The sequence below is a fragment of the Eurypyga helias genome, unplaced genomic scaffold (assembly GCF_000690775.1).
Source record: "Eurypyga helias isolate BGI_N326 unplaced genomic scaffold, ASM69077v1 scaffold32684, whole genome shotgun sequence".
NCBI classification, from domain to species: Eukaryota; Metazoa; Chordata; class Aves; order Eurypygiformes; family Eurypygidae; genus Eurypyga; species Eurypyga helias.
In genome coordinates this window covers 1-25,435 of record NW_010247448.1, presented here as the reverse complement: position 1 = coordinate 25,435, position 25,435 = coordinate 1, and the positions used below count along the sequence as shown (strand labels likewise).

The following is a 25,435-nucleotide window of genomic DNA, read 5'->3' as shown; positions in this document are numbered from 1 at the left end:
CCTACATCTTTATCTTTTTACATAGAGCAATAGTCTTCAGTATCCACTACAAGTAGCACATTTCTTTTTAATAATACAAAGTATATTACAGATATTTATTCCTCTACCTCACTAGAACTATGTATGATAAAGAATTAAAAATACCACTGCTGAATATTCACCTGGCTTGCGTTCTAGGAGCTGCTGGAAATGATAGACAGCTTGTTCATAATTCTGCTTCCTGAACATGAGATCAGCCATCATCTACAACGTTGACCAATGTAGACAAAACAAAACAAAACGTTACCAACTGTGGTTTTTAATGAACTCTGGTTCTTTGAAGCGGGGAGCTCAAACTACAGCTTTGAAGGGCTGCAGGAACTGCACAAGTAGGAAACTGGGCTGGATTTTTCATTGCTCTCTGGAAAATAAACACTGTCTATATACAGATGCACAGGATAATAATGAGCAGTTATAGGCTTATACCTCAATTTTTTCACTAAAGGAGGAAATAAAAAGAATGCAACACTTTAACGTTCCTTTCAAATATGTTTGGTTTTACTTGTATAATTTTACTACTAATTTTATTTCCCATAAATGCAGAGTAAGCACAGAAAAAAGCAAAGTTTGTTTGAAGTTAAGGAAAGAGAAAGATGATCCTCAGGGAGAGGTAGCTAATAAAGAGTAGATTTAATAACATATATTGAATGCTATTACCCCTGTCCTTTCACCGTATATTATTCCTGCCTTAAAATAATTTTGATCCTAATGTGTTAAAGCAAATGTCAGTCTATTGAGCTGTCTTTTAAGTCAAGAAGTATACACCTCCTCTACAGAGAATCTGTAGCTGTAATTAAAAATGGCTGAGTAGAAATATGATTAACCATGATTGTACAAAGACGTAAAACCACCTTAAGTACACAGTTCTGTTGTTCTGAAATTTTTAGATACCTGTCCATTAGCCAACTGTTAATAGAACACACATTATGCCATGCTTTAGCCAATCTTAGAACTACTGCTTTTTCCCTCTACTAGTACTTGTAAAGACATATTTTTGCACTGAGATAGAACGAAGGGTATGATTGCTAGAAACTTCATATTGAATCATTATGCAGCATAAACAGAAAAATAGCTTGTTGAAATGGATTTTTCACATTTTTTTGAAATCAGAAGCTGTAGGCTTTCTTAAATGTAGTATTTTGTGATCTATCACATTATAGACACAGAAACATCTGGTACAGGTTTCGTATAATAGCACATACCATCGTTGCTGCTTCATTATCTTGGTCATTCTTCAGTAATAAGGAACACTGATGCTGACAGGCATCAGTATCATCTTGTGCAAGATACAAACGTGCAAGTTCCAACATTGCCTGTAGATTGAAATATTTAACTACATATGATTCAAAGATGAAGAAAGCTGGTTGAGTTTTACAAGTATTAACCTGAGATTTCAGAGCCTCAGGGAAAATTGATTTCTATTCTAGAGAGAGAGCTTTTTCTGTTGTTTCCCGTGGGATCCTGCATTTCAATTCCTTCACCTTTAAAACAGATAAAATTTTCTTTGTCAGAGGGCTATTCTGGAGGTACAATGAAAACAGAGCTGCTCAGACAGTATTGCTCTGAAAACGATAGTATTTTGGTAAGAAGAAATTTTCTTGGAAAAAAACCTTAAATGCAATTGTTTTAAATTCATTGACAGAAACAAACATTAACATTCACCAATTAGTTTTGGAGTACAAGCAAATTCCAGCAGAAACAGTTTTCTTATTTGCATTTCCAAACCTACCGCATTGTCTGTGGGTGGACCCATTTCTGAGAAGCAATCACAGGATAAATATTAAACTGAAATGTACATAAACAGGCACCCTTAAGGCTGAAGCCCCATCATACAATATTCTGAATAAGATGACACAGAAAAGTTTATAAACACAGGAGTTCCCACAGATTTAATCAAGTTCCCATTTAAGCAAACAAGAGCTAAACCAGTCACAAAGTAAAATCAGCAGTAGATGAACAGTAAGCAATGTCATTGCTGCTTAATTTTTAATGGTGTTTTCATTTATTTTTAAAAAGGAGATATTTATAATTGCACTGCAATTCTCTCCCTGGTTACACTTGTGAAACATTCAGCATTTTGAACATCCTGTTCAGGATAGGAAGGCTGCTTACATAATATTTAACAACCGTTTTCTTTCTACTTCCTGTTATTTACACAGTCAAATATATACTATATCATCCTGAAACAGAAATGCAGGTGGGTAATCATTGAAATGATATGGAGATAATATGCATGTAAGAATTCCTTGAATAAACAGCAAAATAAGAAGTCTTCAAACACCTAAATATACGACACATTTATGCTAGAAAATAGTGGAAATTTGACAAAAAGGTTGTTTTCTGGTTGTTGCTTTTCATTTGTTTGGGTTTTTTTGTTAGTTTGTTTTTGAATTAAAAATAAATAAACACCACTAAAGTTCACACCTAATTTTGGCGTTCATTATTAATTTCTTAGTCTTTTGGTTCTCCCTCTCTCATCTCTAAAACCCAGGGCTGTGAGAGGAGAAGGAAGAAAGAAGGGGATTAAAGTAAATTCAAATTTACCAGCATTTACCAAAAGGCAGACTTGTGTGAAAAGACAGTGCAGGGAAGAGAGAAGCAGTGCAATAATCACTGCTCAACAGCAGCAACATTTTGTGACTAAAATCAGAATCCTACCAAGTCCAGGTGGAAGTCTAAAACTGCTAAAACAGATAGAGAGGAGACAGAAATTATCTAACTGACCAAAATCAATGAGGCTTCATTCCAGAGGACAGGCAACAAGCAAGAGTGTTTCACTCTCCATTATTACCATGCTGTACCTTACACGAAGACAGGCTTGCTGTATGACCTAATGGATAATTCTGAGTGCATGCAGACTACCACTTGAATCAGGAGTTTGTGTAAGAGACAGAAATTAGCAGTACATACAACTATTTTATCATGATAACCAATGAAGGGGAGAAAGTTCAAGGCTCTCTGCACATGATAAAGCAGAAATAATTGCAAATATACTTCTAGCCTGTGGATACTTGGAAAAATGTATTGCTAGATATCAAAACTGAGGGGAAAAACAATGCAAAATAGACAGAAGGAGAACTGACCTTGTTATCGGTTTCACAGTGAACAAGAGCTTCTTTGTAAAATTTAATTGCTTTTTCATAGTTTCGCTGGGCTGTACAATGTTTTGCAATCTCTGCACAAATTTCAGCTGCTAACTGTTTCTGTGCAGGAACTGCATCCAGCTGTTCTATTTGAGCCCGTTTAAGCACTCTGGCTTGTAATTCCCGAGCCTAGTGTGGGGGAAGGAGTGAACACTGAAAATATAACATTCATTCCATTGAAAATGTTATCTGCTTTAAAATAACGTAATTAAGTTTTGTAAAGGTTCTATAAGCACACCATGTATTTTATAGATGAAAACCCCCAAATAATAAAAAAGCAGGTTAAAATGTCTCTACTACAAAAAAATCATCAATGAAAACAAGCAAAACAAAATAACCCCCCCAATATCTCTCCCTCAACATGTCTCAAGCTGCCGTCCCTGAAATTCACATTAAAAACATGCTGAAAAGCAGCCTAGTGTCAACACTTTCAAGAAGATGAAATCTCAATATGCTTTTTCTAAACCGCTCCTTATGACAACTACCTGCCAATCCAATAATATTTAATGTTTGTTATAGTACGTAATTTAGAGATAATCATACACACAGAATTTTGTGAGATGTAAGGAATAGGACATTAAAGCAAAAAGCAAGGGAGGATCCAGCTTACCCCTTGTATACTTGAATAAAACAACAACAACAAAAAAGACAGAGACAAACACAAAGTTTTGAAGTGTGATATAGTGAGAAACCTGAAAGAACTAAAGTAGTAAAGAAAAGAGTAAGAGGAGTAGACTGCTTTGAAGGAAATATACCGAAGGAAAACAGGGTAAAAAAAAAGTCAAGAAAGAAAAAAGTACATGATAAGGAAAAAAAGAACTAAGAATTTAACAACAGATTAAATGGCAATAGTAGTAGGATTTTAACTCTTATGTACAATTATCTTTCTAATCAATCTACGTAATTTGCTTTTCCTGCTGCTCAGAAGATGCCGTCCAGGCTTACTGCTTCTGTAACACAGCAGAGGTATCATGGAAGACAATGTGCTGACCCAACCTCTTGGTCAACCTTTGTGTGAGAAAGCATCTTCTAAATGGACCAAATTATCTCTAGCTTCCACCTTTGTTCTTTCAAGCCTCAGTCTGAGTCATAACATTCAACTCCAGAATGAACAGATCTTATTATTGCTATTTAACCTCAACAGTGGTACAACAAAATGACAGAGCGCCACTGAAAGCTGCTTCAGGTTGCTCTGAGTGGTGTACAATGCTGAGCTAAAAATATGTAGAACTAACACCCCACAGCCAAGTTTGTTTTCACCTGCTCTGCTAAAACTATACTCCACATGCAAACAAAGGCACAGTAAAAACGCAGGCTTCACATAAAAGCATCCAATGCAATTTAAAATTCATATAACACTGGTCACAAAAAGCTTAGACTTTCGATCCACTCATGTTCTTTACATTCCACACCAGCCACTGGTGCTTTATCCCTACCATATATGCAGTTTCCTCATTCACAAAAATATTACAGTTTGAATCTGGGATAAAAGTGAGGACATTGCAAGCTTTCATAGGGCTTTTTGGTTTACCCTTTACCTGTTGTAATGAAACAATAGCTTCATCAATTTTCTCCATTTTGCTGTAAATTTTGGCCAGAAGCACCTGGTAACGTCCATCTTCCATCAGAGAAGACAATTCATTAACTATAAGAATTGCATTAAACAAACATGATTCTTCTAAGAACTATTCCTGGTAAAGTCAAAGAAAGATGAAGCTCTCTACATACTCCAGACAAGAGCTAAAGTTCACAGCTCAATCTTATGTATTTAAATTGTGATTTGACTGTGTATTGTTAGTGGGCAGAATAAACATTACAACCTTCAGGGTGAGATTTAAGACCAGAGACAGAAAAATGCAAAAGGAATAAAAAAATGACTGTCTAGTCTATTTGCGTTCTGAAAAATAAGAGAAAAAAGCTTTTGATTACAGTGGACAGGAAATAAAGTCACTCCTGACATTTCTTTTTTAAATACTCCTCAAAGTCAACAAAAAAAATGTCCAAATTGATCCACTGAGTGCTACAGTATATGCAAAAAGCATAAGACTGATGAAATTCCTAGTCAGACTTCAAACTACCTTTCTTTTGCTGGAGTATGGAAAAGACACGAACATAAACTGTCATTTCAACTAACTATGCCAGCATCCACTCAAAAAACCAACAAGCTACATTTGAATAATGTCTAAAATATACACATAAAATAATATTATAAGAATACAAGTTCTCCGTGGCTTGCATTCATTTTAACTTCTATGTTTTATCTTTAGTAAAATTAAAGTAAGTATACTGAGCTATACTCTATTAGCAAACTGTCTTCAAATTGCTGTAATTGTGACATGCTATTCTAAATCAGAGATTAGGCCATGTAGCCAGTCATATAGGATCATTCCCTCCATACACTTCCTATATTACATTTTTCTTTCATAAACAAAGCATTTATTTTAGCATTTCTTTACGAAAAGGTATTAAGCTGTTCAATAACTTCCCCTATCAGTCAACAAAATACACTTTTTTTTTTCCTTGTAGAGAATTCGTGTATATCAAAGATGTACAAAAAGGACATTGACTTTAAGCAAAGTTTAGCTTAGAGTCCGTTTCTCGCTTGTCACTTTGTAATTTCCTGTGTTTTACAGTTCAAAAAAAGTTTATATGGAACTTGTTTATTCCTTGGGATCATGCAGAAGATACAACCAACAGTAGAAATGGTACGTTTGCTGTAAATTAATAATGTTCCTACCAGGCTCATGATCTAAAGCTTGCCGAAGTACTTTTTCTGCTTTTTCATACTGTTTCAGTTTCATTAAAAGCTCAGCCAAATCATAGCGAAGGAAATTCTGTTGACCACTTCTCAATGCAGCCTCATAATAACTGATTGCCTAAGATGAAGAAACAAAAATATGAATATTATTTAAAGACTACCGTCTTTAAATTACTGTAACCAAGTCATTTGTTACAAGTAGTGTATTACAAAGAGGTTATTGAGTTGAAGGTCAGGCTTCCAAAAATGTAATGACAAGTTAAAGATAACAGAATAACTAGAGCCCACATTTTGATAAACATGTATTTATATAGCCTAACCACATTATCACATTCTATCTTTGACATCACTGCTGTTAATAAAACTACATTTTCTTTAGCTGCTGGGGTTCTGTAATTCCAGTCAGACTGGAGTTACAAAGCTGTTTTAATGCATACAAAAGACAAATATTTTTCCAAAATCTACCGGCAAAACATGAAAATAAAAGTAGTAATGAAAAGTTTAAAAATACCAGCTAAGCATAATCTAATGGAAAGGATTTTTCCCTCTTTACATTTTTAAATATAAAAGACATTCATATCAACTAAAAAAGTCAAATATTTACTCAAGAAAAAAACCAACACTCTGGATCAATAAACTATTACTCCATAAGCTGAAAAAACCCCACTTCAAAACAACAACTTGAAACTGAACTTTTCAATAGTCTTGAAACAGGATGTTACTTCTTCAAATAATGGGAAAAATAAGAACAGGAATTATGTTCAAAAGTTACATTTCCAAAATGAATTTGAAATATTTAGACTCACTTTTTTTTGTTTTAAAATAGCACATGCTTAAACATGCATAATAATTCACATACCTATTTAGGATTAAGCATCCTAAGGATAATATAGCTGATGCCTCAAAATAGAAAAACTAAAGTCCATAAAACACCCACGACCACTCAGACTGCAAGTTTTTCTATAGCTACTCCAGGAACTCTCACAGTACAGTAGATTATTACGCGCACACACACACAGAAAAAGGCTTTGAAGTATCATGGAGCAAGACAGGAATCATATACTGAGCTGCTTGTAACAGTGACTTAAACAGGAGCAAGTGAAAATTGTAACACTGCAAACACAAAACACAATTTGGACAAACCCTCCAGTAGTTTGAGGTTGCCCAAATAAAATCGTATGCACCTGCAAGTTTTCCCCAAACATTTTCGTCTGTTTTTCCTACAATAAGAAGTTAAAGCCTCTATGCCTACTCTCCTAGCCGGAGATGTAACAAGACTGCGTCACGTCACTGGAGAAGTAATTAAACATAGTTTTGAGCGCCGGACCAAAATCACAAACTTCAAGTCACCATAACTGCAATTCACCAGATTTGTATACACCAACGTGTAACTGTTACTTTGGCCAAATGTTCTGAAGGGTATGTACAAACTCACTTTGTGAATAAAATGACTTTTTAGTGCTTTAAAGTGAAAGGCTCCCTTCTACCCACCTGAAAACATGGCAAGTGCCATGGACTAATCCCATTGCACATATGCCAGAACCTGCTCATAGGTCACAAATATAAAACCTGTGTATTCCTGCAACAACATACTGAGTATTTCACATTCAGTGTGACAAGAAAGAAATCTGTAGTGGGGCTTCTACGTGACATGACAGAACACCCCAGGGGACCTACCAACTTACTTTCAGAATAAATAAATCTGTTTAGCACTTCAAAGCGAAATGCTGCTTCTACCCAACCTGAAAACAACATCAGCCAAAGCCCACAAGTTGATAATAATAGACACAATACTTAATTACCCTAACAGGGTATTTATAGGATACCTTGGAATAGTTATGTGTTTTGATTAGGGCTTTTCCAATTTTACTTGCTAAAGCTGGATCTTTTGGATTTTTCTTCAAGGCGTGCTCATAGACTTCTATGGCTTCGTCAGGCTTCAACAGTAAAAAAAATAGAAGTAGTCAAGGACTAAGATAAAAAGTGTATGAAGAAAGCAAAATCCGTTAATACCTCCAGGAATGACTGCCAACTACTACTGGTTCATAAACAACAATATTTCTCAGAGAAGAACAGTCACTTTGAAATTGCAGGAAGTGTAAAGCCCAAGCAAATTCACATTTCTGTGCAAAAACACAATGTGGAAAGAACTTGGCAAGCAAATGAGTTAGAATTAACCTGACTCCTTCCACTGAAATTCCTCTAGTACTATTTTCACTAGTTAACAAGCTAATTACTGTGTTGGATGATCATCTATTTCTCTCCTCTAGCCATGCTGTAGCAGATCTAAACAAATTCCCTTTTGCTTTATAGTCCTTCATTAAGGACAAAACTACACACAAACATTAATGAACAAACAAACATTAAATCACCTACAGATCCCCTAACTACTAATCCAAGCAATTAGTTGTGTGTCTTAACCCAAAATACTTTCAAAATACGGATTTAAATGTGTAACCATCAAATTCCTATGTCCACTTGACTACATTGTCTTCTACAAATATTGAATAAAATTTCTAGTTCATCAAAAAAGTAAAGAATGTAAAAAATGTATGGGAATCCAATAATTTAATTATTTTTAAAAAATTTGCAACGTGAGAACCAAGTTACCTACAATTACTCTATGCTGCAGAACTCCCCTAAACATCTCCAACTTCTTTCTGAATTTCATATAGCTCTCACTTCTTTGCTAGTCTTATGGGTCAGAGTTCTAGATAAAATTCTGTCCTTAACTTTCATCCCCGTTATTAGAAAAAATGCATTTTCAATAGCTCTTTTCTTTGAACTTCGAACAGTTACATTCCTAGCCAGCAATTATCGTTTTTTGCATCCTAAAGCAGTTTCTCTTTGCCAGCTACCAATGACTAACAGCTAGCATGCCACACTGTCTGAACTTGCCAAAGTCAACAAATGACTCAATCATTCTATTCATCTATAGCAAGCACTGACCTCTTGAATATTCATGTATGCATCACCAAGAAGAAGAAAAGTATGAGCACTTGGCAGTTTTTCTACTAGGTCTCTGGAAACAGAAGACAGAACCTTGCTCAATATTTAACATGTCAATACTGGTATCTAAACACCAACAAATAGGGCACAACAATTATAAACTCTGCTGATTTTAGGTTTTCTTAATTTATGAAAATAAAGCAAAAAAAGGAGAGATCTTTCTGAAATAGGACTTCCAATTACGGTTTTAAATGCTACAGCACTTACTCAAATTAACTCATTGTGTCACTAAATATTTCTGAGATTTTTGTAGTAGAAAGGGAGGGGGGAAAAAAAAAAAAAAGAGCTCATCATGCCATCATTAAACATCTAGGAGAATGTATACACACACCCCCCACAAACTTTTACCTATAGCAGCCAGCATATAACTTCTTATCTTTCCTGTACTGAAGATAAATATCTGCCATTCTTTCTTTAGCTTGCACAAAATAAGGCTGTTCAGGTGTAATATTTCGCAGCATAGTCAAGGCTTGTTCAACATCTCCTTGAGCAATTGCCAGATCTGCATTTGCAATCACAACTCGTAGTTCCTCAGGAGTTCCAGAAAATTCATTAATGGCTTCTTGCAGTATTATAGCAGCTTCATGCTGCAAATAATAAACCCAAGAGAATTAATATATTTCCTGTTGTTAAACAGCAAAAATAAAGACATCGTCAGCAAATGAATATGTGGGGGCATGACATAAACCAACCAAAAAAACCCCATAAAAGCCCAAACCACAGTATTAATTTTGCTAAAACACTTAAAATGGTTGTTCGCCCCCACCCCCCCCTTGATTTTGTAAATAAAATTTATGTCATATGAACAACCAGAAGAGGTTTCAGTACAGAAAGTAACATTTGACATGCATATATACAAGGAGATGCTCAAAATGCAACTGCACAATGCCCTTAGCACCTTGCTCTAACAGGTCCTCCTTTAAGCAAGACAAACTCCAGAGGTCACTTCCAACTACACAATTGTATGGCTTCTCATATTCTTATAGATACATAGTGTCCTACTGTATATTAAGATACAGTTGACAGTAAGGATGTTGTTACACAAATATATGATCCACAAGTATTTCTAATAGCATTCTGACAGCAAAACAGGCATCTACAGGCTGGAAATGAAAATCAACAGTATCTCCTCCTCAAAAGTGAAAAGATTTTGTAGCCTCAAAACTGTGCATTTGCAAATATTTTATTTTCCCTCTCTGTACTATTTAAGGTACAAGCTGTCAAGTCAGATATTAATATCTTGGAAATTTTACCAAGCAAATCCTCCTGGTAAAAGATGTGATGGTTTTCTATTCTGAACTAATGAGGATAGACACTTCCATTAATGGGAAGAGGAAATGGTTTTCAGGTATGTATTATGTCTTAGAAGTTTGCCATCCTACCGGTTCTCCATTCAAACGATGAGCTTCTACTAATTCTAGGAAGACAGACACACGATCACTTGCATCAATTTCAATTCTTTTTCCTTTAGATTTTGAGGAAGCTGTAGGTTTTCTCATTCCAGGCAAATTCTTGGCCATCTGTAAGGTCTTAATAGCTTCCGATAATTCTCCCAGCTTCTTCTGGGTTTGGGCCTTAATTAAGTGATAAACAGGACATTCTCTCACCTAAAAAATTAGAAAAAAAATGAAAAAAAACCCAGAGCTGTAAATTTCACTTTACACCTAGTATTCAAACCCACCAAAAGATTTTTTTTCCCCCAGTATTGACCTCTGTTCCTTCTTTCCTCTAAGTCTATCCAATTCCAATTTCAGTAAATTACTTACAAAAATATTAGAATTTTTTGAGAGTATGTAAAATTGTAATTAAGTTTTTAATTAAGAAAAACTATTATGTGAGTGCACTGGTTTTAGTCAGGACAGAGCTAATTTTCTTCACAGTGGCTGGTATAAGGTTATGTATTTGGATTTACCCTGATTTATAGTTCTGATAAGGTATCTTTTTAGTTGGTGCTGGGGAGTGCTCACAAGAGTGAGATGAGACTGTGGCATAGAAAACATTCATTATAGCATTGCATGAACCTAGAATGAATTTTAAGGGCTTCTGAGTGTCTCCTACACTGATGTATGCGCTCTTCATTAGGCTATTAACTAAAGGAAGTATGCAATCATTATTTGGCATAAGTCCTGCCTGCCATTTCTCCACCTTCCTAAAACAAAATTCACATGAAAAGGCAATGTTGATAAGGGATAAATGTAACTGCATAAAAAGGTGCAAGCACCTCAGTGCCTCCTAACTAGGTAGGTAATCAGCGTTCTTGCATCACTTGGAGGAAGGTACAAGGTGAGAACATGCTTGCAAGTAAGTGGTAGTTTGTCACTTTTCAGCTAATTTCGTGCTACTCAGACCTAATGAGTGTTTCCAACTCTCTGTTAGTCACACATGAAGTTTCACTGATGTCAACAAATCAAGTCTCATACTGCAATGTATTAGCTCCAAGAAATAAAAACAGTGAGGACCACTGGAAAACAGTTGCAGTTTTCTAATACAGTGCTTAATCTACCAAATTTGCTACTGAAGGGACAGAAAAGATGGATAAAGATGTGACATCACATCGAAGAGAACACAGCATATGGCTACTCTCTTAACACTTAGGAGTGCTTAAAGCAGCATGAATTGTCAAGGGGTAACGACAGACCCCTTCTGTTCCCATCATGCATCTGTGCGTATCTTCACTAGCAATGGTACATCTCTACAAAAATTCCAGAAACATCACTCTTCAAACCCTTCTCTATTGGCTTTAAAAGACTGTTGCAACATTAGTGTAGAATCACAAATTCTGTTTATATAACATTTTTAATATTTATGTAAGGATTTGAGAAAAAGCTACCATTTTGTATTTCAAAATGCTTTTTAAACTGAACGTTTTGTGTATTGAAATTATTATATACAAAAACATCCAACATCAGATGATTTACTGAATAAAATGGTTTCCTTCTTTTGTCCAACTGACCTCAAAATTGTAGCTCAGACAAAGTTCCAAGGACTGAGAACACAGTTTAGTATTGTTTTGAGCCAAATACACCTGGGCCATCAGTAAGTGTGCATCGGCGTAAGAAGGATTTCTTTCGAGACAGTAATGTAGATTACTATGTGCTGCTTCAATATTTCCTAGGAAGTTAAGAAAGAGAAAGTGAAAAACCAGTCGATAAGAAATACAGAGGTTAAATACAGATAATTTATTAATTCTTCACCTATTTTATAATTCTTTTTAATAGCTGTGAGCATTTAGCAAATAAATTCATATACAAAGCATTATGTGGCCATGAAATGAAATCAAAATCAGGTCAAAGGTAAAATAAGAAACAAAATAACTGGATAGCTAACCATTCATGTAACTATTACCTGACAAGTATTTCACTTTTGCAATTAAAAAGACAGCTTGCTGAAGACCAGGCACAGTTTTTACCACAGTTTCAAGAATGGAAGCACAGTGCTTGAGAAGTGGTGAAGGAGACTGCCCAGGACTTGCAGGCTAGGAGTGAAAACAAACAAACATTTCAGTTGACAGGTTTTGGACTTATACTTCATTTTAAGTCTGAGCTTCACTTCAAGCTCAAATGAGCAAGAGCAAAGCATTATTTACTTCATCCCAAAAAGCTAAGATCTGTCATCGTGAAGAAATAAAAAAAAAAAAAGTCTTAAATTTAAGGAGGGAATTTCTTGATATTAGAGGAACACGAGAGCCTCATGGACTTCAAAAATAAAACACTTCAGACTTGACATAAGCTGAAGAGTCCACAAAATGTGGCAACATTACCATGCCAAGAGAGCTGAAGTTGGTATGAAAGGCCAGAAGGACAAGAAGAAAAGGTTCTCATCCTGTCCCTCCTACCCTTATTTCACACCACACAATACATCCATACTGCTAGCAACAAACTGAAAACAGCAGCTGAGAAATAACTACTTTCATCTAAACCACTAATACAATATACCCCATTTTAGTTGCTCATTATCAGAAACACAGTTCATTTCCCTCTGTTACTGTAGCTGGTTGCTATCTGTCATATATAGAAAAAGGAAAAGGCAACCTAAAGATCCTTCTGTTCACAGGTACCTTTCCCACAGGACCCATGCCTTGAGGAAACAGCAATCCTTCACTAACAAACTGGAAGCCTCCACCACCTGGTAAAACTCCTCACTTTCTAACACCACGAACTCCTTTTTGCAATAAGATGACAATGAAACTTCAGAAAAAGCCTATCTTTTCTTTTACAAATGTTTCTATGGACAACAGTTCAGGAAAACCACTTCTCATTCCAAATGAAAAACTATCATTTCCATTAATTACTTCTGAAATACACCCCAGGGAGAGCTTCAGACAAGACACTACCTCATAGAATGAACTTCTTATTTATCTCCATCTGTGAAATGAGATTGTCATTGCTACTGATGTTTTAGACATTCAAACATTACCATTTCATTATAGATGGTAGTTCGGATGATAACAATGGAAAACTACTTTTTTGCCTGTTAGATTTTAAAATTGTACATAAACAAATATTTATGGGAAGGTTCTATAATTAGAACACAAATCTGCTAATGACAGGATAACAAAAGATGTCTCCCGGCTGTTGCAGATGAATAATCTATTTAAAGAAGTCACTTTTTAAGGTAACTTTAAATGTGTTTCTTCTGCTTTAGAGATGACAGGCTCCCATTCAGCTTAGGTTCTACATGCCTTTGTTGCCAAAACTAGCACAAGCCAATTCAGTCACAGATAATCAGCCATCTGAGTGAGATTTTTCTTTGGAATTAGTAATAATAATATAAAGAAGTAGTAGTCCACTGATTTTCAGCAACACAAAAAAACTGAAGCAAAGAAAGAACACATGTATATTGAAAAGATATCCTGAGTCAACAAAAATATTTCAAGAATAGGATCATCAGCGTAAACATCCTAGTTCCATACTGAAATAGCTTTATTCACTGTATTGTTACAGTTTCTTGATACTAACAATGTACAAATACACACAGAGTGCATTAAGCAAATATCCCAAGTTTCCTCAGGTATCATTATTGCAACTTACTTCACAAAAGATGTGTTTTCATAGTTACATTTATTAAACAGTGGTATGACATCTTAAAACACACTTTTTCTTAAATTCACATTTTAAGAGGGAAAATTTTCTAAATTTTTGTTTAATGATGAACTGATCTCAAAATCAAATCCAAGAATGATTTCAAGGTGGACGGGACCTACAGCTGCTTACCTGTGCTGGGCAAAAATTCAGATATTCTGTAACGATTTCCAGCAAGAAATCAGGATTTAGTTTTTCAAAATATTCTACACCAAGAGGAAAACCATGCAAAGATGAAAAGTGAGTGTCCAGAACATCATTCAATAAGGCAATAACTTCTTCTTGTGTCTTATGTTTTTTCATAGCTAGGACCGCACGCAAATAAGATAATTCCTACAGAAAAAGAAAATAAGACATTCTCCATACAAAAACATTATAGATTCCAGATATGTTAATCTGTTACTCAAACAATACTACATAATTATTAACGTTACTCATTTCTTCTTTATATTTAAGGATACTGTAAGACATTTAATATGTTCACTTTAAGTGACACTGATTGTCAATGCATTCTTTTAATTCAAGAAGGTCTAAATTTTATGGAGCACAAAATCCTGAAAATAATTAATATCCCTCCCTTCTTGACATTTTAAGCTTATCTTCAGAGATAAGGTACTGCAGATTAAACCACGACAGAAGGCAATGTTTTGCTCTGCAAAGAGCTTTGTGCTGCAAAGTTAGGCAAGGCAACACATTACCTTAGACTGATAGGAAGAAAAACTGAAATTTAGATTTAATGGTACTCCATTAAGAATCCTGTGCTCAAGTGACTGAAATATAGGACATGACATAGCTAGTAGACCACAATTCAGGTTGTAATCAAAGTATTTTAATAAAGGAAGATGCCTCCTACCCCAGATTTCCCAATGGACTGTTGAATTTCATTAAGAAATTCCAACTGCTGCTCTGCATCTTCTAATTGCCCCTCTATTAGCTGACAGCGGATAATTCCTGTAACATATTTAAACATTTTATTGCAGCTTCATCTGCCTAGTCAAGCACATTCTTTGTTTTCCAGAATTAACTAGAAGAAAGAATAGATCAAGACTTAGGGTAATGCAGATTTTGTATACTTAGAAATTCCTAGGACAGATGATGTATGATTGATACCTTAATAAATGCAATGCTATAAAGCAGTTCATGGAAAGATCTCATTCCTTATATTAAAAAGTTTAAAACAGTAGATCTTCAAGTATTTCTAGACTAAGTAGAAGCATCATAAAGTTTGGTTTCTAAATTCAGAACAAGTACAAGAAGCAAAACGCATTCAAAACAGACATAGACACACCAGCCCTAACCTGGACTGGTTGGGGTTTTTTTTTTCCTTTTTTTTTTTTTTGAAGAACATAACATGTGCATCAGAAGTTTCAGATGTTTTAACTTGATTATGTTTTTCAACCTCATTCAGATACATACAAAGACATGGACAGCTTGTTCTATCAACTGCCCTTGTATTTGTTATTTCTGTAGTGCTTAAGAGTTCTCTAGTTCTTAAGCCCTACAGAAATAAAAAAATAATTAAAAAAAAAAGAAATACAGCCACATCTCTGTCCTTACCATGACTTCTAAGAGTTCTAATTTAAAAAGAAAAATGTCACTTTTTTTCACCAGTTAAAAAAAAAAAAAACCAAAAAAACCCCAACCAAAACACCCCACAATCAATACAAAGTGTAAGACCTTACCAGTTAGTGCAGAAACACTTGTTTCATCAAGTGTCATAGCAGTCTTGTACCATTTAAAAGCTTCTTTCACTTTTCCTTGTAAAATCATATGGTAGCCAAGTTCAGTAGCAAATTCTGCATTGTCAGATGCCAAATCAGATGCTCTTTCAACTAAAGTTTGTGTATGTTGAAGGATGAGTTGGTTCCGGCCACACTAATTATAAGAATAATTTTAAACCTTAAGTTTTTCTTATTTTTCAGATTCACTTAGAAAACTCACTGATTATTGCTGTAGTAGTTGAAACAACCTCTCATATAAAACTAATATGTAGTAATTCTATAAAAATTGTGGCATTAATGAAGTAATTAAATTTTACATAAAGCTTTTAATAAAGCACATTATTAAAGTGTGCTGGATTCAAACAGGAATATACAATAGCATACAATACGGCACAGTTGATAGTTGCTTTCAACACTTCCAATAAATACAAAGATGAAAGAAACCTTCAGTTCTGATGTATTTGCACTGGAAACTTGTTTCTTATTCAAAAGCAAGCAGTATAATCATTTTTGGAATGAGATGGCTTAAGTATTGTAATTCATACTCAATGTAAAACTTCAAGAATGTAGTTACCAAGGGCTACACCAGGTAATCTATTTGATTGTCTGCATTCTACTTTTTAGTAGCCATTTAACATCTGTCTACCAGGAAATAAAACAAAAACCAGGATATACAGATACTTGTGTGCTGCTTAAGAAAAAAAACGCATACTCACTGTTCTACTGAAAGCTAAAGCCATTTTAAAGAAGAGCTGCGAATTACTTGGTTCTAACCTGTCCAGTGCTTTAATTAGGTCGCCCAGTCTTGCTGAAGCCTTGGAGAAAAAGCAGTAACATAGTAAGGAATAGAATGAACAGATTAGGACTATTGAAGTGTTTCCACTAAAAACTAGTCACATATTTTACTATGTAATAATACCTTGAAATTTAAACTCAGAATTTTTCAGTGTTAGGAGTTAGATTTATTTTAGATTTCATATTAAAATACGTTGGAATAGTAAAGTGACAATAAAATAGATCATGTGTCCTCTGTACATGTTCTGAAAAAGAGTGAAAGACTTGAACCGAATCTGTTAACAGAAGAGTCCCCTAAAGGAAGATAATTTGAGGAATCTGTCAATCCTGCTCAGGCTTCAGTGCCATACAGACACACATGCTCAAAACCAAACCACTTCCAGATGCTCAGACTTTTAACATCAGTTTCTCAAACCACCAAAGGTCCTTTAGACATTTCTGGGGTTACAATAACAGGGTACTTTTTTTTTTAATTGGATTTTAGATGTAGACACCTGAATCATGTTTAAATCTCATAATGGTTTTGGTTTTTTGGGGTTTTGTTTTCGTTTGGTTTTTTTTTTTTCCCCTCTACACGTGTCATGTTACTCCAGAATCTTTTGTTTACATCCTATTATGTCCAACAAGTTTCATTCCTGGATGGCTTCACTGAATTGGTGTCTGCAATTACTATGTTTCTGTGTATTTCCTATGACTCTATAAGTAAGACTTAAATTTGAATATTAATATATTGACAACTAAAGAGTTCTTTGCAATAACTAAAAACGTGTTAAACAACCCAGAAGACTTTTTCCTCTAGAACTGGAAAAAAAGTATACAAAAAACCACTGAAAACACTTTACTTTCTTTGCTAAATCTCCAATTCAATTATACCAATATTTTTGCATAATGGGAAAAAGATATTTTAAAATAATACTTAAGGATTTTTCGTGACAATTTCAGTAATGTATTTTATAATTCCCTGAAAATTAGCACAAGAACCATATGTACAAAATACATACACATATCCCTATGCAGAAAAGGATCTTGGGAGTAGAAGGTTAAAGAGAATTCTTAGAACTACAAAAACCCTACCCAGAAATTATCAAAGAAGGGTGAACAAAGCACATGTTCTAAGAACAGTCTGCGGTTATGTTGTAGGTGACTAAGACCACCTTCCAAAAATTTATCACTACAAGACCTAATTATTTCCCTTATGTCAATTAATAAAATACTGAAAATTAACGGAAGGCTTACAATAACATATGAATTTATAAAAAGAACATTTAAACAATAAAAGACTGCTTTGAGGATTCAAATCAACATGATTCAATTATCATGGCTTGATTGCTGTTCTCTGGAAACACAGAGGTAAAAAACTTATATGTTTCCTTTGGCATCCAGAAAACACTCCAACAATAAGCTACAGGAGTCACTTGATTCAGAATAGGTGAATATACCTCCTCCTGCAGATAAGCAGTGTAGCACAGGACCAGACAAAGTATACTGGAAAACAAAGACAGTGCATGTGGGGTCTAGTCCCTACAGAGGCTGTGTTATGCTCAAGTTTGCTACTAAGAAGACTCACCTCAGAAATATTTCCTTCCCTGCACAGATAGTGCAGGGCCTCCATTCTTATGGCTTCTAAATTGTGGGCATCTTTCTGCAATATTCTAAAGCCAAACAGAAGGTGAATGTAAAGAAACGAAAACAAAACCTTCGCTCAACCATCTGTTTTATCCTAAAAGATGAATAAAATAACTTCTATTGCAAAGTCACTTTAAGCCATGACTCTCAATTGAAAGCACAGCTTTGTTCTTTCACACCCACCTCAAAAAAGATCCTCCTCCACCCAAAATGGATTCACATATTGATGCAGTATCCCCACAGAATTGCAAGACTGGGTTCTAATAAAACTTAATGAAGGTTTTTTTTGGGGGGGGTGTTGGTTTTGTTTGTTTGTTTTCAAAAAAATGATTTAACTAATTGAAATTCATTAAAAATGAAAGACCTATCTACTTTTGTTTCAAAGTCTCCTTACAGGGTAAATATAGCAAGTAACACAACAAGCGATGGGCTGCTTCATACTCAACCTATGTGCCGTTTCGACCGCCTGCTCCCAGTCCTGCAAGGCTAGTTGTAGCTTCATTTTCTTTATGATTAATGAAGTTTGGAAAGTTTGCAATTATCTGGTTCACAGTTTCCAGAGCTCCTGAATAATTCTGTCGGACCTCAAAATACTGTGCCTAAAAGAAGGAAGAGAAGTCACCTCAAAAGCTCACAGGTGAGAAGATTCAGAAGTTCTTTCATAGAGAAACCATGAAAAAGAGCTACAAGGAGAAAATTTTTAAGTAATAGTTTCACTTCAGCATCAATCCCAACTAGAGATACTGCAACAATCAAATAGCAAAAGATGACATGTAAAACCTGGTGTGTGGTAAGCACTCCACAACAAAGGTAATTGTAGTTCAGCACTTACAAGTTACTCATCAGTTACAAGCAAGTAAAAGACAAAGACACAGCTGAAGAGTAAAGTTGTCTTACTAGGTTTCAAATAACTTTGTATAAAGCATCTCAGTTTTAGGGCATTGAGCAAAACCCACAGATTAAACGTATTTTCAAGCCCTGAGGTACATAACATCTCAAAACCCACACTCAGTAGGTCACTGTTGTTGCCAGAATTTTAATTGTACAGCACTTTACAGGGTGCTCCAACTACAAAACTACTACAGAAGTATGAAGTAACACAGTTCTAAATGAATTTGAGTAGAAATCAAGTTAGAGCTTAAAGTCCTCTATTTTGCTTTGATGCTTAATTTACTTACCATGTTCCAGATGACTGTGTGAATGCTATTTTACTTCATATTTTTGAGATGAAATAGTGCAAACATTCTAGTTACTGAGAGTTCATTTATTAAGCCATAGCAAGACAGCTACCTGTCTAAAAACTAATTGCAGTAGCTAAATTTGAGATACACTCGTTACTGACCTCAACAGTCCACATATAGCCAAGCACACAGGCCTAACCAAATACTGTTGTGCACACTCTCCTGAACATTAGTCTCCTTATTTTCACTGAACAATTTTTTTTCTGCATTTAGCTTTAGAATATTAAACATTGTATTAATGAGTAAAAATGGCTGTGATATGAACAAGTAGTATACACCAAAACAGAAAAATGTTTAAAGAAAACAATTCATGCCACTCCCTTCATGAAACATTATCAAAACGAGCACTTGAAACAGAGTAATGACAATTAAAAAAGCGTTAGTAATGTTCATAGATAATAACACTAGAGTGTTAAAGTACTACTTCCTTTTGCCATGGCACACAATAATTCTTAAATGTGGACAGATGTCTCATGCAAAAAAGAAGACATCACAGACATTTACATTTTCAGGTGATTTGAAACCTCGTTTCTTATTTCTTAATGCATGAATAAAACCAGTTTTCTTGTGTAAATAGTAAAATCATAACCTCAATATACATTTACACTGATAGCATTTTCTTTATACCTTTATTTTCTACATTCGTGTCTAGCGGATGCTAAAGCATCATCTGGGTAGTTAATTTTATTCCAAGGGGTAAAAAAAAAAAAAAAAAAAAGTAGCCCATCATTTTAACATACTTAAACTCAATAAAGATGTGCAGAACCAGTTCCAGTTCATTAAAAAAAAAAAAAAAGTGGAAATTGTATTTGGTGAAGCAATAGCCCATTGCAGCAATGTTTTATACTACAGAAACACAATAATACAAAAAGAACGCCCCATAAACTCATAATTATGTATATGGTAACAGACACAGTGTACCATCGCTGCAACACAGGCGTGCACCTTGGCCTTAATCTATAAAGAAAGTGAGAAGTATTACGAACCTCAGCTACTCATGAAAATTAAGGCAACAGAAGTGTCAATAGATTTTTATTGATCTCTGTGATAACTGTTCTATATTCCTTAAACAATTTCAGAAATCACTTCAAACCTCACTGCTGCTAAAGCCTAGCCTTTCCCTTTGAACAGAAAGAGTATGACTGAGCTATATTATACTCCTGGGACAAACTCACTCACCACAGACAACCCTTCTCAGCATCTCTATAATCACACTACAAGACTAATACAACATTTAGGAAGCATTACAATCATTAAGTAAACTTACTTTACCAAGCAGAGCAAAAACATCATTGCCTTCCTGCAGCACTTCATCAAAGTATTTCACAGCTTTTTTAATGTGAGTTTCTTTCCCACAGGTGAGATCAAGCCATGCTTTCAAAATCAACCCCTGTAAACAAAATACTAATTGGAATTCTTTACTTTGAAAAGAAAATAGCACTTAAAATATATATTTGAAGTTATATGCAGTCTACAGCATAACCTAAAATACTAGTAATTAATTCCAGCATTAAATCAATCAAATAAACTAGTTTAGTGCCATTGTTTTTTTAATCCTGTAATTAAATAAACTAACATGCTCAGCAGACCAAACAAAACCTCACACAAGTGACAGCGTAAGACAGTAGGAATACTATCTGCAAACATTTCTGAGGAATATTTTCTTAATATTTTGTTTAGAGGAGACACCGAGAAACACATGAGCTGCTGAAAAATGAGAGAAACTATGGTTTTCCTTCTACAGCCTGACTGAAAGGAAAAACTTGTGTGTGAAGGGCAAAGACCCAGTATTTCCCAAATCCTCAAGAGTATTATTAAAAAAATAATATATAGTACTTAGAACTTTTAAAAGGTGAAATATGTCTTTCCATTGTAGGAATTATTACTTGTAATTCATGTATTTTATTTCTCTTACGTGTTCCAGATATTTAATTATAGCTTAAGTGAATCAAATCTATTTTGAAGTGCTGGATTATTTAACCAAATTACAATTATCACCAAAACAAAAATTTATAAAATATCATTACTTCTTTCGTAACATGAAATTAATGAAGTGAGTCATACATTTAACACTATAGGTTAGTAGAAGAGACATATTTTGTAATCGCTAACAATCAGTCATGATTTTGTTACGCAGAAACCGGCTGACATTCATATAGTCAAATATAAAAAATGGGAGCAAAAAAAAAAAAAAAAAGTATTTCACTTCTGTATAAGGAGTACATAAAGTATCTTATCAAGACGAACTGTATAAACTAAGCAAATCAGATTGCACTATGTTTAAACACCCCTAACCACCTCCCAAGAAATCTAAAGTACACTTAACTTTTTGTCAACCTAGGAAAATAGATCAGCACAAGTTAATGGAGAAAAAAGGAAAACTATTTGTTTTCTATATACTTGAACACTAATGTAAGAAAGTAGTGCATTAATGCTTTGTGATGTCCTTAATTATTTCTTCATTAGTAAAAATTAACCAGTAATTAAAAATCCTACGTATTTTAATTAATAATCAGTGCTAGTTCAAATGTTTAGCCATTACTTCAATTCCTAATGTAATTTCAGAAATTAATGTTTAGAATAGTTGCATATTTCTAATTCATGTAATATCATATAAACTATGAAACTGTAGATTACAAATTGAGCAATGTACTGAACCACACAGATGAACGATTCAGAAACAAGATCTTTGTTTAATAGTAGTGTCATAAGAGAACAGTTATGCATTGAATTTTAACAGGTCTGTCTTGAGGATTTTTTTGGTTTTTATTATCCTTGAATTGGTGCTGAGACCCCCTTTAAAAGAATAACACAGTGAGTTTTCACAGGTCCCTTTAAATCTAGTGAATTTTGATGTCTCTATATAAATGTAGAAGACATAGCTACATACAATACTTAAAAGGTTTTAAAATTAATTACATTCAATAAAATCCTAGGTAAATTTTGCCTTTAACAATTGCTAAACATATAAATCCCTGATCTCTGGGTATTTTTGAAACTTCAGATTCAAAACAGATGTCTCCCTCTAGTGAGACTATCACATACAGTTTTTTTGCTACCAATTATGATGCTTGGTGCCAAGTAAGAAAATTGTCATAATTATGTATTACTTCCATTGCTCAATGCAGAACTCTCATTCATTAACTGAAAAAGAATATTTAGTGGGGAAAAAAAAAAAATTAAGGTAATTCTACTCAGCCCTGCCAAAGGAATTCATGACATAAAGAAAGTATTAGAAAACAGTTAAACCTCCAAATAGCATTGGTGCAGTAAGTCTAGCTTCACAGTATACACGGTCCTATGACTATCTTACTTAAAAAAAAAAAAGTTACCTCTTTACCACCACCAGAAACTTTGATCATTCTATCAACATATTCACGGGCTTTGTCCTCACGACCAAGATGCCACAAAAATAAGCCAGCGAAGTACAGAGCCTGCTGTCCTGCTGTTTTACGTTGCTCCTTCATTTTTGCATCCAATTCTAGAATAGCATCTCGATCTGAAAAGGTTTTGTTCAGAGCTTTTGTTAATAGCATCTTAATGTATTACAAAAGAGCAGCACGTAAGCCAAGAGCTTCCAAAGCATTGTTTTCTGTATTATGTATTAATAAACACAGAAACAAACCCCCCAATTAAAAATATTAGTCAGGTACAGACGTAAAAGCGGATTTCCATCACCATGGTAATGTGTCCAAGAAACAAGTTATTTGTTAAATAACTTGATTTGCAGCTGAGATTTATCTTCCTTCTGCCAGATAAATGGAAGCTTGTCAATAAGGTTTACATTTACACCAGCACCTGCCAAATAAGTAACCAGTTAACTGTAGAGCAGCCCTAAAATGCTGAAAGTAAGATGATTAAGCTCCAGAACCCCTGGCAAATGTAACGTGTTTCTTCACATTAAAGCTCATTTTCTTACATCCTCAGTGTTACTGTCAGTTGCTCTCATCAGATTAATCCCACACAGAAATTTCATTTGGTCTGTGGGACTTAGTGCCAAATATTTTCTTTTATCCACATTAATTTCTCGTCCTTTTTAGGAACCATTAAAATCAAATGTCCGACTCTTGCTGCCATGGCTTTCTCAGAATATCTTGAAATGCATGGTAATTTTGCTGTCCAACAGTATTAATCCTCAAGGACTCCAATAAGAGCAATGTCATTAGTCAGGGCTGTTTCACATCATACTGCTTAACAAAATGGTCAGTAACAGTTTTAGATCTGCACGGTCAGGGCACGATTTTAGTGACAACTCAGTTGGCCTGATAAACAAACTGTGGCTTTAAGAATTTAATTCTTCGCAAAATAACCCCAGTTTTTAGATTGGAGAAAGGCATATGAACGTTCACAGAATTCTCCATTTCCAAGGTCAGGGTACTTTTAAACATAGAAATGGCACAGTCTTAATGCCTTCCTAAATTGCAGTTCTGCTCAAAAGTACTGATAGCAGACAAGAGTGAACAACAATCACAAGAATCTTGATTCTCATCACGGTAAGTCACATTTTATGGGGTGTTTTTTTTAGTGTTTTACTTTAATGTTCCATCTTACTCTTGACAGTTTTGTGTTTTGGTATTTTTCTTTACAATATTGACAAGTGTCACTCAATTCTGTACTAGATACTATGTCAAATGCAAAGCTGGAGTATACCTTTTTAAATTAGGCAGAATTAGTCTATAACTCTCAGATCATCACACATAACTGTTTAAAATATGAAGCAGTATTGTCTTAATGAGCATACCTGGATTAGGGCTCTTTTTATGGGCATAAATCAGAGCCATCATTGTACACAGTGACACCTCCTGTTTGTTTTTAATAGACTCCAACTGTCGAATACCCTCTTGGATGTCACCTAGTCAAAACAAGTGCAGAATAGGCTATAACATCTTTCAAGTCAGAGAATATAAGCATCAAAACCTCAGTCTGACTTAAACTTTCATCCTAACTTCCTTCATTATTCACACATCCATTTTCACTTGATTGTGCAAGTCTTTCGAACAGACACAAGCAAGAAAAAAACATCTCAGTGCAGGGAACTTGAAAGGAGCTATGTGCTAGTTCTGCCATAACAATGAAAATCATCTTTATTATGTGTTTTATACAAGACACTGAGCAGCTCTTCCTGCTCATGCTTCTTTATATATCCAGGATTTTTTGACTTGTTTGTGTGAGCCTTTTGAACATCAACAGAAGATGAAAAATAGGAACACATGACTGTAAGATAAAACTCAGGGAATTTGGGAACAGACACACCAACACAAAGTCTTCCTGGCCCCCTGTCACAGCCCTCCCCCGCTTTGGGTTGTTAGTGTTCTGCGACATCTTTGAAATATAGATTTAGATAAATAAGCTTCTCGAAACAGTTTAATGTATACAAAGATCTTCCCAATAGGTATTTGCTGTCAGTGTCTCAGAGCCAGATGGAACCAACGAAGTTGAGATACACCTACATTAAAGGGAAGGGGTATTACCTGGACCAGCAAATAAAAATATCTTTATGATACAATGGGACAGGCATTTGGGCAGAGATCAAATTCCCTCCAAGGAGCCTGTTTACCTGACCCACGTTCATGTAACCGTTTAAAAAAAAAAAAAAAGAAAAAATTAAAGAGACACTCATTATTTCTCACTTCAGCACTGCGTCGTTCAGATCAGTTTCGAACCGGGGGGACATACGACAGATCATGAAACACTGACAATCGTCTCAACATGGAAAACACCCAGACTCCATCACACTGCTTTCTTTCTGTGTCGTAAACCACAGACTGAGTTTCGTGCCGCAGGGGCGGCGGAGGGACGGGACAGGACAGGACAGGACAGGACACCCAGCTCCCCGGCCCGCGTTACCTGCCCTCAGGGCGCCGTAAGCCCGGTAGAAGAGGAACCCCGGATCGCTGCCCAGCCGCCTCAGCGCCTCATCCGCCGCAGCCCGGACGTGGTGGAAGTGGCCTTCTTGGCAGTAATAATTGAGCAGGGCCTACGGGAGAGCCGGCCTCGGTTCACGCTGCAAACGCTTGAGCCC

General features: G+C 35.1%; 1 protein-coding gene across 1 annotated transcript in view; it reads right to left on the bottom strand.

Moving 5' to 3' along the window:
• Nucleotides 1-25,390, bottom strand: part of LOC104508958 (tetratricopeptide repeat protein 21B-like) — a gene marked incomplete at its 5' end in the record, with an annotated part of 35,368 nt that extends 9,978 nt beyond the window's left edge. Inside the window, 22 exon segments of the mRNA XM_010150732.1 lie at nucleotides 162-243; nucleotides 1,242-1,352; nucleotides 3,123-3,311; nucleotides 4,721-4,827; nucleotides 5,920-6,058; nucleotides 7,767-7,877; nucleotides 8,890-8,962; nucleotides 9,298-9,536; nucleotides 10,332-10,556; nucleotides 11,903-12,060; nucleotides 12,295-12,424; nucleotides 14,163-14,363; nucleotides 14,884-14,981; nucleotides 15,713-15,905; nucleotides 16,468-16,566; nucleotides 18,114-18,198; nucleotides 18,619-18,687; nucleotides 18,689-18,771; nucleotides 20,681-20,803; nucleotides 22,746-22,912; nucleotides 24,155-24,265; nucleotides 25,261-25,390. Coding sequence (XP_010149034.1) covers nucleotides 162-243; nucleotides 1,242-1,352; nucleotides 3,123-3,311; nucleotides 4,721-4,827; nucleotides 5,920-6,058; nucleotides 7,767-7,877; nucleotides 8,890-8,962; nucleotides 9,298-9,536; nucleotides 10,332-10,556; nucleotides 11,903-12,060; nucleotides 12,295-12,424; nucleotides 14,163-14,363; nucleotides 14,884-14,981; nucleotides 15,713-15,905; nucleotides 16,468-16,566; nucleotides 18,114-18,198; nucleotides 18,619-18,687; nucleotides 18,689-18,771; nucleotides 20,681-20,803; nucleotides 22,746-22,912; nucleotides 24,155-24,265; nucleotides 25,261-25,390 — 2,923 coding nt within the window.
• Nucleotides 25,391-25,435: the final 45 nt, after the last annotated feature.